This window comes from Mus musculus, chromosome 3, assembly GCF_000001635.26.
Source record: "Mus musculus strain C57BL/6J chromosome 3, GRCm38.p6 C57BL/6J".
NCBI lineage: Eukaryota > Metazoa > Chordata > Mammalia > Rodentia > Muridae > Mus > Mus musculus.
Window position 1 is genome coordinate 103,756,995 of NC_000069.6, and position 13,672 is coordinate 103,770,666.

A 13,672-nucleotide genomic window follows, 5' to 3' on the forward strand; every position below is an offset into this window, starting at 1 on the left:
CTAGTGTCCTGCTCCTCCGGACTCCCGGCAGGCAGTTCTCTTCCCTCTCCCAGTTAGTCCCTGTGATGGATTGTATATGCTCAGCCCAGGGAGTGGCACTATTTGAAGGTGTGACCCTGTAGGTGTAGGTGTGTCACTGTGGGTGTGGGCTATCAGACCCACTTCCTAGCTGCCTGGAATTCAGTCTTCTCTTAGAGGACAGCAGATAAGATATATAACTCTCAGCTCTGCCTGTGTCATGCCTGCCTGGACACTGCCATGTTTACACCTTGATGATATTCCACAATTAAATGTTGATCTTACAAGGACTGCCTTGGTCATGGTGTCTGCTCACAGCAGTAAGGACTAAGAGTCCCTCCTCTGCTTTCCAATTACAAGTTCTCCATTAGCCCATTTCCACCTTCCTTAAGATCTCTTCCCCCGCTGGGCAGTGGTGGTGCATGCCTTTAATCCCAGCACTTGGGAGGCAGAGGCAGAGGCAGGCAGATTTCTAAGTTTAAGGTCTAGAGTGAATTCCAGGACAGTCAGGGCTACACAGAGAAACCTTGCCTCAAAAAACAAACAAACAAATCTCTTCTTCCCCTACCACAATCCCCCTTCTGATTTTATCTCACACACACACACACATACTCACTCACTCACTCACTCATGCACTGTCACAGAATGCATATTTAAATCCAGGGTCTAAATATAAGAGAAAACTACATATTACGTATAAGGAAAATTACATATAAGAGAAAACATGGTATTTGTTATCTGTGTCTGGCTTATTTCTTGTTTTTACTTTTACTTGGTTTTGGAGGCAGTGTCTTACTCTAACACCTGACTAGCTCCACAGTCCTCATGCTGGGATTACAGGTCTGAGCCACTACAACCACCCTGTCACTGACTTCCTAAGGGAAAGCTAAGTGTGTTGTCAGAAAAGAGTCAAAATAATTTAACCTTCCAAATAGCTTACCAAAAGACATTTCCAACACACATTTCCCAAGTTCTAGGGGAAAAGAAAGAACTGAACAGACTGGATTACGAAACAATATGAAAAATAAGGAAACATGGAAATATGAAAATTAATCTTATTGGAAGATGGAGTTTGAAAACTAAGAATCACAGGCTTCAGCAGATGGCTCCGTGCCTTCCCTACAAGGGCTTCCTTTTGTAGAATTTTTCAGTTCAAAAAACAATAATCTGTATGTATGACTGACATTTTTAGTTTCTATATTCTTAACTATATCCTATAATAAAGTCACACTAAAGTCAACACATAACAATTCTGATTATAACAATTTAAAGATGTATATATTCTATAAACTGACATGTATATGCTTATACAAATATTTTCCTTCAATGGAAACAAACACATTATACAGCAACTCGGTCAAGAAAATCAATGAAAAGGGAAAAAAATCTATATGGCAGCTCCCAATTTCAGTCATCTACATCAGAGTTTAAACTTGTCAAAGATCAGAACTGAACAACTAGATCTTCTAGAGCAGGTAAGTCCAATGTCTAATTCCACAGAGGGAAGAGTTTCTGTACTTACTCTGAAAAGCAGGTGGGCATACTATAAATGTTTGCTGGAATGGATCTGTCTGAGTGCAGATCTGGGTGGTTCCAGGTTGTAAGGAAACACCCTGCTGGGCAACTCCAGGAACTGGCGCTGCCGACGATGGGTACAAAGCCGATTGGTAGTTTAGCAGCGAGACATCTGAATTAGCCAGAGAAAGGGTAGCTGCTGCTGCAGTAGAGCTGGAAGCTAGAACACTGGCCTGAAACAGCAAGATCACACAGAGACGGTATTAGAAGATGGACGTACACAATATGCACATCTTCTTCATTGTTTTGTTTTTCCATACAGGGTTTGTCTGTGCACCCAAGGCTGATCTAGAACTCACTTTGTAGACAACGCTGGCCTTGAACTCACAGAGATCCCCCTGTCTTTTCCTTTCCAAGTGCTGGGACTAAAGGCATGTGCCATTACTCACACACCCTGCCCTCCTAGCTCTCAAATTTTTTTTTTAAAGAAAAACTTTTGAGGCTGACTCTCATGTAGTCCAGGCTGGCACCAAACTCCTTATCTATCCAAGAGTGACATTTGAACTTTTGATCCTCCCGTCTCATCATCTGGATATGGGACTTAAGGTGTACCACCATACTTGCTTTTGCAATGCAGAGGATATAATGTTGGGCCATGCATGCTAGCAAGCACTGTCATCTGAGCTATATCCCTAGTCTTAAAAAATAAAAACTAAAAACAAAAGGTTTGTTTACTTTGTTTTGTTTTTTAAAACAAGGTCTTCCTATGTAGTTCTAGAAGGCCTAGAATTCATTATGTTAGACAGGCTGGCTGAGACCTCAGAGACATGTCTACTTCTCTCTGCCTGAATAAGGTGTACAGCACTACATCCAGCTTTATAGCCTTTTATCTTTTTAAAGCATTTATTTGTTTATTGCACCATGTGCAAATGATGTCAAAGGACGACTTGAGGGAGGGTCAGAGCTCGCTTCTTACCATATGGGTTCTGGGAGTAACAGTCAGGGTGTGAGGCGTGGCAGCAAGCACCCTTCCTCATGATGGGGCCATCTTGTCAGCCCAGAACAAAACTTTAAAATGTAATACTAGTTATCTTTGAAATAACTCTCTAAGTTTTCCAGGGCTAGGGATACACAGCTCAGGAATACGGTAATACAGTGTTTGCCTAGATTCCATCTCCAGAACCAGAAATAAGCAAGCAGAGAGTGGTACTATGAAGGGAAGGTGAGTCAGCACATGAGGAGTGACACATGGTTACGCTGGTGCTGTCTGGGAAGTGATGACACAAAGCTCAGCTATGTCAGCAGCATGCTTCATAGGAGAGTCCACTGAAACTCATAAGCACTTACAGGTTTTTAAAAAGTACACCAAACTAAAAAACTGAGCTTACATTTTTAGAGAGACTTTTCTTATTAGCAAGCAAATATAATGCCACCTTTTTTAAAAGGTTTATTTATTTTATGTATATGAGTACATATAAAATCCTATTGCAAAAGAGTAAATTACTTGATCAAGCTTAGTAATCTAGCAGCAACAAGTAATTCAATATTCAGAGCCCATGTACACTAAGTCTTATAAGGACATGTATTTAAATACTGTCCGAATATGGCTGGCAGGTACATCTATTTGGTCGTTTATTATGTTTGCCAATTCTTTTCTTCATAACAGAGAAGACTGAGCCCGAAACTGGCCTGCATTATTATCACACATGCATGATACCTGTGAGTGTGGGCATGCGTGTTCTACAGTCTGAGGACAACTTTTGGAAATTAAGTTTTCTACCATGACTTTTCATGATCAAACTGAGGCCCCCAGGCTTGCACGGCAAGGACTTTTACCTGATGAGCCATCTTGCCCAGGCCCTCACACAGAAAATGCTAAAGAAGCAACAGAAATAGCAGCATAGGACTGGTCTCTCTTACTGCCTCTGCCCCACCTAGGCTCGAGTTCCCACAGTCCCTCACTGTACCTGATTGTGCACTGTGTTGAGCTGGTTGCTGAAGCTCATGGTTAGATTTGTGCTTGTATTTGGAGCGACATGTGTAGTGAAGGGACTCTTGATCTGACTCACTGTGTCATACATGTGAACCCTCCGCTTGCAGATCTCCATGTTCTGGAAACAGGACTTAACGCTGAAAAAGATTAGAAATACACTAAATGAATGCTGGAGTTAAAACAAAAAATTCAAAACAGACATGGAACAAAGTATTTGTTTCCAAATATTTTCAGAAAGAAGAACCAAGGGTTGTTCTAACAAGAAGAAAAATCGACACCTCTCTCTAAGCCCACAGCTTTTAGAAAGAAAAGCACCAGTGAGTCAATTTACCAGCAACAAAATGACTGCTGACCTGGCAGCGCCCTGGAAATAAGATGGCAACTCCACCGAGGCACAGCGGCACAGCCCGACCCCCATACTCACTGGCTGCTGTGTGGACACAGCGGCACACCCGACCCCATACTCACTGGCTGCTGTGTGGACACAGCGGCACAACCCGACCCCATACTCACTGGCTGCTGTGTGGACACAGTGGCACACCCGACTACCCCATACTCACTGGCTGCTGTGTGGACACAGCGGCACAGCCGACCCCATACTCACTGGCTGCTGTGTGGACACAGCGGCACAACCCGACCCCATACTCACTGGCTGCTGTGTGGACACAGTGGCACACCCGACTACCCCATACTCACTGGCTGCTGTGTGGACACAGCGGCACAGCCGACCCCATACTCACTGGCTGCTGTGTGGACACAGCGGCACACCCGACTACCCCATACTCACTGGCTGCTGTGTGGACACAGCGGCACACCTGACCCCATACTCACTGGCTGCTGTGTGGACACAGCGGCACAGCCGACCCCATACTCACTGGCTGCTGTGTGGACACAGCGGCACAGCCCGACCCCATACTCACTGGCTGCTGTGCGGACACAGCGGCACAGCCCGACCCCCATACTCACTGGCTGCTGTGAGGAAAGTCCAGGAGGTGACTCATCGTCACAAATTGGTGGTTAAGAGTCTTCAGAGGCGTGATTCTCTTATCTGCATCAATCGTCAGCATTTTCTTTAGAAGATCAATATACTCTCTCCGATCTGCTTTCTCTGCTAACATATCTGTCCCCTCTAAGTCTGTAGACATATTTACCTTTGCAAGCAAAGAAAATTAGAAATGTTGTATTTCCTGACTTAAATAGTACATTAAGAGCTTACTGTGTCTGCTTTTTCTCTCCAAACAAGAGAAAGCAGATATTTAATAGAAGCATTTTAGAAAAGAGAAAACTGGGGAAATTAAGTTTAATTACAGAATAATAATTCCACAGAAGGAAACTCTCTGCCTATGTGGTATAATAGAGCTAAATTGACTCTTGGCATTAACATTTTGAAAGTTGTTCAGCAAAAAGATGTTTTTCATTATTGAAATAAACAAGTTTCTATCATTGAAAAAATGAAATGGCATAGTACAAAGCAGTTAAATTTGGAATGCAGTAAGCATTCTTATGTGGACTGTGGGAGTCACACTCAGGATGTGGGGCGTGGTAGCAAGCCCCCTTCCTCATGATGGAGCCATCTTGTCAGCCCAGAACAAAACTTTCAAGTGTAATGCTAGCTCTCTTCATTAGCTAACACAATAGGCAGTAAATGTGAGCTCTTAGACAATTACTTATGAGGTAGAGACAGACAAGAGAGAAACCTTTACAAATATTCCTCCAAAATAAGATCAGTAAGCAAAAGCAAAGGCGAACAGACGCAGGCTGCCTGCTGTTTACAAGGCCGGGGTAAAGGGTTTCAGGTTTTAGAGCCTGGAGATTTTAGAATATTTATAGCCAAGCTTGGGGGCTTTAATCCCAGTACTCAAAGGCAGAGGCAGGTGGATCTCCATGAGTTTGAGGTCAGCCTGGTGAGTTCCAAGACAGCCAGGGCTACACAGAGAAACCCTGTCTTGAAACAAAATAAAGCAAAACAAAACAAAAACAACAATAAAAACTAATTCAGAATATCTGCACAGTCTTCATCAGTTTAACAACCTTAACCCAAAAACCCCAACTCGGAAACCTTCAAAATCTGAACGGTTTTTTAGTACCTCTTGGTGCTTAAAAAGCTACAAATTTGAGTTTCATGATGTTTGGGTTAAAGAAAATTCAAATCAAGCATCTTCAAAGTATCCCGTGGAGATTAGGTCTAACAGTACGCACTGTAATGCTAAATTCTATTCCCAAGAGTCTGGGCCTACAAGCTTTGGTTGTGTAAACCTTGTTCCTTGTTAAATAAAAGTGACTACAGCCAATAACTGGAGTGATTAGAGGTAGGTGGGTTTAGGCTGGAGGAGGAGAGAGGAGGCATGAGGGAGGAGGAGGAAGCCAAGGTGAGGGGAGAGGACCCATGAGCACATGGCCAGGAGAAACAGCAAGTATCTGGGGTACACCGCTGGGGAGGTAGCCAAGCCAGCAGTTAGCAGAGCAGATTAGAGGTGACCCCCAGTAACTGTCAGAGCCAAATAAAACAACCATGGTATGAGCCTCATTTATGTGTCAGCTAGTCAGGGATAAACTTAGATTGTTAGGACCACAGTATCCACTATTAGGATTCAGGTGTTCTTTTGAGACAGGCTAACTCCATGAAAGGTTTCAAATTGGCTGTCTAAGAAAAACCCCAGGCAGGCTTCAGAAAGCTAGTCAGGAACTAGAAAGTGCCCAGCCACCTAACCTGAAGCAAGGACAATGGGTCAGGGATTTCCAGATCCCCTGTAACAGGTTCCAGCCCCCAGGCCTTGGTAATGGAATGTCCTCCAAGATGGAGTAAGATAAAGGCCACCTACCCCAGACTTCCTCAGGAACAATTTCCAACCCCCATGCCAGGTAATGGGATGCCCTTAGAGATGGAGTAAGCTAGAGGTCACCAGGAACCCCTAATGTGCTTTAAATCTAGCCTGAGAGCTCATTTTGGACTGAGGGACCCCTGGTCTTCTGCTCTTCCATACTGTTTGAGTCTGAAGTATCACAACAGACCCTTACACTTTTATTTAACACATGGCAAAGTATTAGCACATATAATTATTAAAAATGTCTCTAAAGAGGCATGTCACACTCACCTGAGCCATGTCATCTAAACAGTTAAAAATGTCTCTAAAGAAGCATGTCACACTCACCTGAGCCATGTCATCTAAACAGTTAAAAATGTACTTCCGAGCTTCTTTTGACTTTATTCCAGTTTCCAATTCATGTTCTTCAGGTGTCTATAAAACATGAATTTTTTTACAACTTTACATTATTTTTACATTTTTAATTTAATCTGAAGCCAGAATACTGAGATTGTATTGTACAGTGTCAACTACAGAAGGCAAAGATAGCACCCTGAAAATTTTGCAGTGGAGAAGTGTGGCCATCCTTTCAGCAATTCTAAAGGGGGGTGGTGCGGTCATGCCGCAGAGCACTGACGGTCAGGTGAATAGGATGTTATTGTCTCTTGACGCTTCTTGGACATGGACACCATATGCCAATACTGTTTACTAGACTCAGAGGCAGAGGATCGTGAGGTAACTTGATTTCTCACACTGAAGAAGTAGGCTCAGAATTAAAAACTCTTATTTCAGGAAACCTCGAAGGCCTGAGTGTGAAGAGTTAGAAGTGAGATCTCCGTGGCAGCTATCACTCCACTTCCCTAGCTCCCACACTTACTGAGCACTGCTCTCCAGTCCCCTCAGCTACTGACCCTGCTTATTCAGCACAGCCTCAGGCAGCTGCATTGGCTTCATTATCTCAGTTTTTATCCCAGCATAAGGCTAAACAGACTATAATAAGTTTTCAAGGGGTTCTCTCTCCTGCAAACATACCCCTCCCCCACTTCCCCTCCTCTAAGTCAAGACATTATTCACTAAAATCTAAATCCAAAGTTGGGGTAGGGGTACAGAAATGGGCTGTACAGTAGGAAGACATACCTTAAGCCTCCACAGTGGGTACCCCAAATTAGGATCTCTGTTAAAAAACCTGGTTGTTTTTGTTCCGGCACTGAGAAGATACTCAGCTGGCAGGCCTTGTGTTTGTGAAATATAGCGAATCTGAAACATCAAAACCATCAAACATCAATTTCAAGTGGAAAAAAATTATCAAAAGCTTTTACACTGAAATAGTAACTCTGGCCAGAAAAGGGGTGTGTCATGAAGAAATTAACTCTCTGACCAACACAACTGAAATGCACCTGTAAACAATCTATACACAGAATGCACAGCCATAGGGAATACCCAACTATTTACTTAGTAACTACTGTGAAGTACTATTTTAAACAAAACTCAGTTCTGAAATATTTTTAGTGCAATCTTTTTTCTCATGTCAGACTTTTAATAAAAAGTTGCAAAACAAACAAATAAACAAACAAACAAACCTAGATTTCTGGGACAGGGCAGAACAGTTCCTAGTTCAGAATAAGTAACAAAGAGCCTGGAGCAGTGCCGGAGCAGTGGAAAGCCGGGATGTAGCGGAGAGGTGCTGAGGCCACAGTTAATGCAGCCTCACGTGTGCATGTGACACACACATGCACACTACGTGGGAACTGTGGGCACTACGAGAGCACTGGTTCCAGCTAAGAGCCCTGCTGCTCTGGCAGAGGATCTGGTTCAGTCCCCAGCACCCACAGGGCATTTTACAACTGTTAGCCCCAGTTCTAAGGGCCCTGAGGCCTCCACTGGCACATGTGGTTTACTGACATTCATGTAGGCAAAACACTCAAACTATATACATTTAAAAGAATTTATCGGGCTGGTGAGATAGCTCAGTGTACAGAGCACCCGACTGTTCTTCCAAAGGTCTGGAGTTCAAATCCCAGCAACCACATGGTGGCTCACAACCATCTTTAACAAGATCTGACTCCCTCTTCTGGAGTGTCTGAGGACAGTGACAGTGTACTTACATATAATAAATAAATAAATCTTTAAAAAAAAAAAAGAATTTATCAAGTGTATTACGCAGTTATCAGCATGTAATCTTTCTTATAATGTCTTTCTTGATCTAAAGCCTGAGAGAGGACAAACATTTTTTACTCCTCAATGAGTTCCTACTAACCCAAATCCTGGATGGATCAAAGACCCTAAATAAAAACTTAGAATTATAATGCTATCAGAAGAAAACTAATATGGAAGCTGTATGGTACTAGCTTGTTTGTTTTTTTTTTTTTTCAACTATTTCTTGGCTATAATACCATAAAGTACAAACAAAGGAAAAAAAGACAGGCAAACTAAGCATCAAAGCAAAAAATATTTGTGTTCCAAACACCATCATCAATCTGAAAAGGAGCCCAGAGTGGCAGGAGGCATGAGAAAATCCCAGTTGGCAATGGTTAATACTTAGAGTAGAAAGAACTACAACTTAACAACTAAAAACCAATAACCACAGTAAAAAAATCAGCAATGAACCTAAACAGACATAAAATATCCCAATGATCAAGAAGGGCATGGAGAACAATGTCCAGCATCACTAACTATTAAGAAGTGCAAATCTAAACAACAACATAACACATTCACAAAGATAGCTAATCTTAGAAAAAGCAAAAATACATACTGTCTACCTGGGAAGAAAGGAAACACTCAGGTACTGCTGCTGAAATGTTGAGGTCTCTTTCCAAAATATTTAGTGGCCCTTCAGAAAGGTAAGTACTGCTAATCTATGACCTAGCAATTCCACCCCAAGCTATATATGCAAATGTAGGATTTTGCTCATTTGGCAGAATAATTACCTAGCATGTATAAGGCTGTATGTAGCACTATTAAACCAAGGGGAAAAAGAAGGAAGGAAAAATGGACACTCGATATTTACTCAGTGTTCACAGAAGCATTTACTCACGGCAGGCAAATGCAGTGATCTGCAGATAACCAACTGTGTGGTGTGAACACGCAATGGAGCATCAATGAGCCATAGAAAGCGATGCTCTGATACAAGTAAAGGATGTGTCACACAGCAGCACACTTTCCATGTGATGAATAGTTATGATATGCCGGAGTAGGCAGATTTATAGAGAGAAAGAATAGATTAGTACTTGTATAGAACTAAGAGAAACTGAAAAGTTTGGAGGATAAAATTAACAGCTAATGGACTCTAGATGTCATCAAATGACAGACAGAATGTTCCAAAACTGATAATGGTTGTGCATTCCTGTAAACACACTAAAAAAAACCCACCAACCTGTACACTTCAAATGTTTGGTAGTATGTAAATTCTAACTCTATATCATTATTTTTATAAAAGCAAACAAAAAATCTTAGTTGGACCCTGCTATATGAATCCTTTTGTATTGCCCAGATGGACCAAAATAATCTATTCCCAATCCTGCACGCCAGCAGCATCCTATTTGGCCCAGGCAAACTACTTCCTCCTACCTCCCATTAACAAATTACACAGAAATTTACACAAGGACCAACCATATCCTTTTCTTTACAAGGAAAGCTCTGATGACTATCTCTGCTTCTAAATCCAATTGTTCTTGTTTCCACTTCCTAGAACTGCTATGACACTTGAGCTGGTGCTACACAATAGTTAGGCTAGGAACTGCATTCCTGGAGGCTATAATTGCTTGGAGCAGGATCCACGAATCCCCTCAAGATGTGCAAATCAAAGTGTGTCTATTTGGTGGGCAGAATCGACAGCTTCCATTATATTCTCAAAAGAGTTTTTAAAAAGGACTAGGAATGTTCTAAGTCAATCGAGATCATGAATGTGCATCATTTCCTATCCCTTGTACTTTTTTCTCGTAGATTAGAAAGCTAATTTGTTTCTTGCAAGGTAGGAAAGATTAAAAACTTACAAAGCACAACATAACTGGTTACTTATGAACAACCTATTTCATAACTCATTCCAAGTTGGTTCAAAAAGGAGACAGTTCAATGGTAAGAGAAAAAAAAGGTTTGCCTTTTTACTTCCTAATTACAAATAATTATTTCTCAAACACCAAAAAACCCCAAAAAACAAAAAAACAACAACAAAAAAACAACAATGTATGTATCTACAGACTGGTGAACTGGAAGTCTTTACTATTAAAGAGCTGCCAATATTGTACAGCCTTTTTTTTTTTTTAAGAGCAAGAAATGGGAATTGAAATTATTTCCACAGCCAAGCTTTCTTGAATGATGGTTCAATTTCTTCAGAAACAGTAGCTCACCTTACATATTAGCATTATTTTTTCAGTTCATCAGTTGGTGGCACACACCCATCCAGTGTTTGGGAGAGGCAGGGGTGGGGGGGGGTGGGGGGTAGGAGCTCAAGGCCAGTCTCTACAACACCGTAAGTTCAAAAGCTATTTTCTACCTCAGACGATGGCTCTCATAGAACCCTTGTCAGAAGAGAGTTAATCTACAACACAGCCTTCAGGATCTAACGTGTAATAAAATAATGAAAGCTCTGAGTGAGCCCAAGTCCCCAAACTCCAGGTAAGCCTTACTTCATTTTCATCTCTGAACTCATAAGACACAGTTGACTAAATCAGAATTAATCAGTACAGAGCTAGGAGAATGCCAATCATAGGAAATAGAAAATAAAACGCTTTTTTATCACAGAGATGAAATAACTCTAGACCAAATGAGTGGTAGAGGAAAAAAATTGTTTTTGCTTTCAAGCCAGGGTTTCTCTGTATAGACCTGGGTATTCTGAAACTCACTCTGTAGACCAGGCTAGCCTAGAACTCAGAGAACCACCTGCCCCTGCCTCCCAAAGGCTGGGAATAAAGGTGTGTGCCACTACCACCTGGCCAAAAAAAAAAAAAAGTTTTGAACCTTCAGTAACAATTAGACTCCTTTTCCTCTACCTAGTCACTGTTAGCACATTTCTTTCTCTGGAATCTATTGCAACTACAGCTGAGCAACCCTTGAACCACACCAGGGCAAAGGCACCAGTGCTCCATCCTGTATTATAGTCAGTCTTGCACATCCCCCTTCCAAACCCACGCTGGGTATCAAATTCAGCTCTCCCACATGGTAGCTAGACAAGGACACTGTCACTTAAGCGTCATCTCCCCCTGATTTGGATCCCCCAAACTTAACTGCTTATCACCTAGTGTTAGGCAGAAACCTTACCAAAACTATAAACAGGTCATTACCACACAGCACAAGAGATCAAGTTTTTCTAGCTATCAACAAGACAAGTGCTTATTGACACACAGCATCTTTAGTGGCGCACACCGCCCTTTGAGTTCAGTTATCATCACCAAGAGGTGTCTGCCAGATGGCTACAACAGCACAGTACACAACAAGTTAGGGTTTAGCACCGCACTGTCATTTTTGAGTTTCTGTTTAAGAATGGCTCAGGTCAAGTGGGCCATGGTTTTAGCCTTTAATCCCAGCACTTGGGAGGCAGAGCAGGTGGATTTCTGAGTTCAAGGCCAGCCTGGTCTAAAAAGTGAGTCCCAGGACAGCCAGGGCTATAGAGAAACCCTGTCTCGAAAAACCAAAGAATGGCTCAGGTCTCTAGTCCTATCCCTCAGCCTAGTCTACAAAGCCACAGTGAGTCTTAGGGCTAGGCAGGGAGACCGGCTCTCCAGGTCTCCAAAAAACAAAACCAGCATCACAGGTGGTCATTTGTGTAAGTTTTCAGAAAGCTTTAACCTTTAGAACTAAATTTGTAAAGGAGAATGATGTAATTACAACCTCAAAAAGAAAGAGAGAGAGAAGTATTTTTAAAAGAGAGTATGTTTGTAGATAATAATATAATAGACAATTTGTCAACATCTATTTTATGCACTTAGGACACCCTTAATTTTTTCAATATTCCTGGGCTGTGTGGTCTGTTTTTCAAATTGTTGTGAAAGCACTCTCTGTATGCTCTCTCTCTGTGTGGACCTGTGCAGTCTGAAGGGGTGGTGCCTTCCACGTCCATACAAATAAGCACTCTTACCTGATCGTATTCTGAAGCACCAGGATAAAGAGGCCATCCCAGGAACAGCTCAGCTATTACACAGCCCAGTGACCACATGTCAATAGCTTCACAGAATGGTAATCCAAGGATAATTTCAGGAGCTCTACAGCAAAACACAAAGATATTGGATAAAATAACAAACATTACTTGGGGAAATTAACTATGGTAACTAAATTCTGCTGCAGTGTCAGCAACAGGCATACTTGTTCAAGGGACTGGAAACCAACCATCAGTACACAACTATAGAGTCAAAACTCTACGGCCTGATGTGTTTCAGAATTCACAGGTTTTGAACTGCAGAAAGATAATATAGAACATAATCTACATATCCCATAATTCCACTGGAGTTCATGACAGTGCCACATAATTGAACACATTAATATCTGTTTTTTAATATTACAGTTATAGATAAAAGATGGTAATTTTTCTTCTGAGCACCTTAGTTGTTTTACTATCTTCATAAAAATGATCTCTGAGAAGATAATACTTGCAGCAGACTCAAAAGCCCCCCTGAGAGAGTTTGAACTTGAGCTCATCACTTAATAGCTGCCACCATTTACCTTCCACTCTGTGTCTTGGTTTCCTGATAGACAATGGAGACAGTAGCACACAAAGTCACCACAAAGTTTAAGTAAATTAGTAAAGTCTTGGACAAGGGCTTGGCCCACAATATGCATATGTAAATGTTAGGTATAAAGTAACTATTATTAGAGTACCATGATTGTGAGTCTTGAAACTATACTTTTAAATTTCATTTTCATTAATGCTTCAAGTACATTTGAAGTGAAATTATCACCAACATTGATAGAGCAGGAAACAGAACAAGCACAGACTTGCCTAAAACTACAGTTAGTAACTGATGAAGTTGACTCAGAAATCTGACTCCAGAATTAAATATACCATGCTAACTTTCAATACATAAAAGGTATCTACATTCACATCTCCATAAATGTATCTGGAATGGTGGCATGCATAAATGGGCTTTCTCAGATGATGATTAAGATGACGGTGCACACAATGTGAGATGGATCAAAAGAAAAGCCAGGCCTGTAGACCTGAGTTCTAGCCCACGAGTGTACATGGTGGGAGACAAACACCTCCACAAGTTATCCTCTGACCTCCAGATACATGTTCCCCCATGTACAAATTAAACAAACAAATAAACAAAACCACTGAAATCTCAGCATCCACTGGGCAGTGGTGGCACACACCTTTAATCCTGGCACTTGGGAGACAGAGGCAGGTGGA

The 13,672-nt window shown here is 41.7% G+C and overlaps 1 protein-coding gene across 6 annotated transcripts in view; it reads right to left on the reverse strand.

Annotated features, from left to right (window-relative positions):
* The window catches only part of Hipk1 (homeodomain interacting protein kinase 1), a 52,080-nt gene that overhangs the window by 17,180 nt on the left and 21,228 nt on the right, over window positions 1–13,672 (reverse strand). For 5 of the 6 annotated variants that reach the window (NR_125731.1, XR_003954293.1, NM_001301304.1 and 2 more), the window contains exons 3-8: window positions 12,404–12,527; window positions 7,468–7,587; window positions 6,679–6,765; window positions 4,493–4,677; window positions 3,501–3,663; window positions 1,541–1,766 (exon numbers count right to left, since the gene is read on the reverse strand). Coding sequence is in view for 4 of the 6 variants with exons in the window: in NM_001301304.1 (NP_001288233.1) it covers window positions 1,541–1,766; window positions 3,501–3,663; window positions 4,493–4,677; window positions 6,679–6,765; window positions 7,468–7,587; window positions 12,404–12,527 (905 nt within the window). In the remaining 2 variants the exon portion in view is untranslated. The remainder of the gene's footprint in view (window positions 1–1,540; window positions 1,767–3,500; window positions 3,664–4,492; window positions 4,678–6,678; window positions 6,766–7,467; window positions 7,588–12,403; window positions 12,528–13,672) is intronic. The other variant, XM_011240024.1, reaches the window with a different exon arrangement.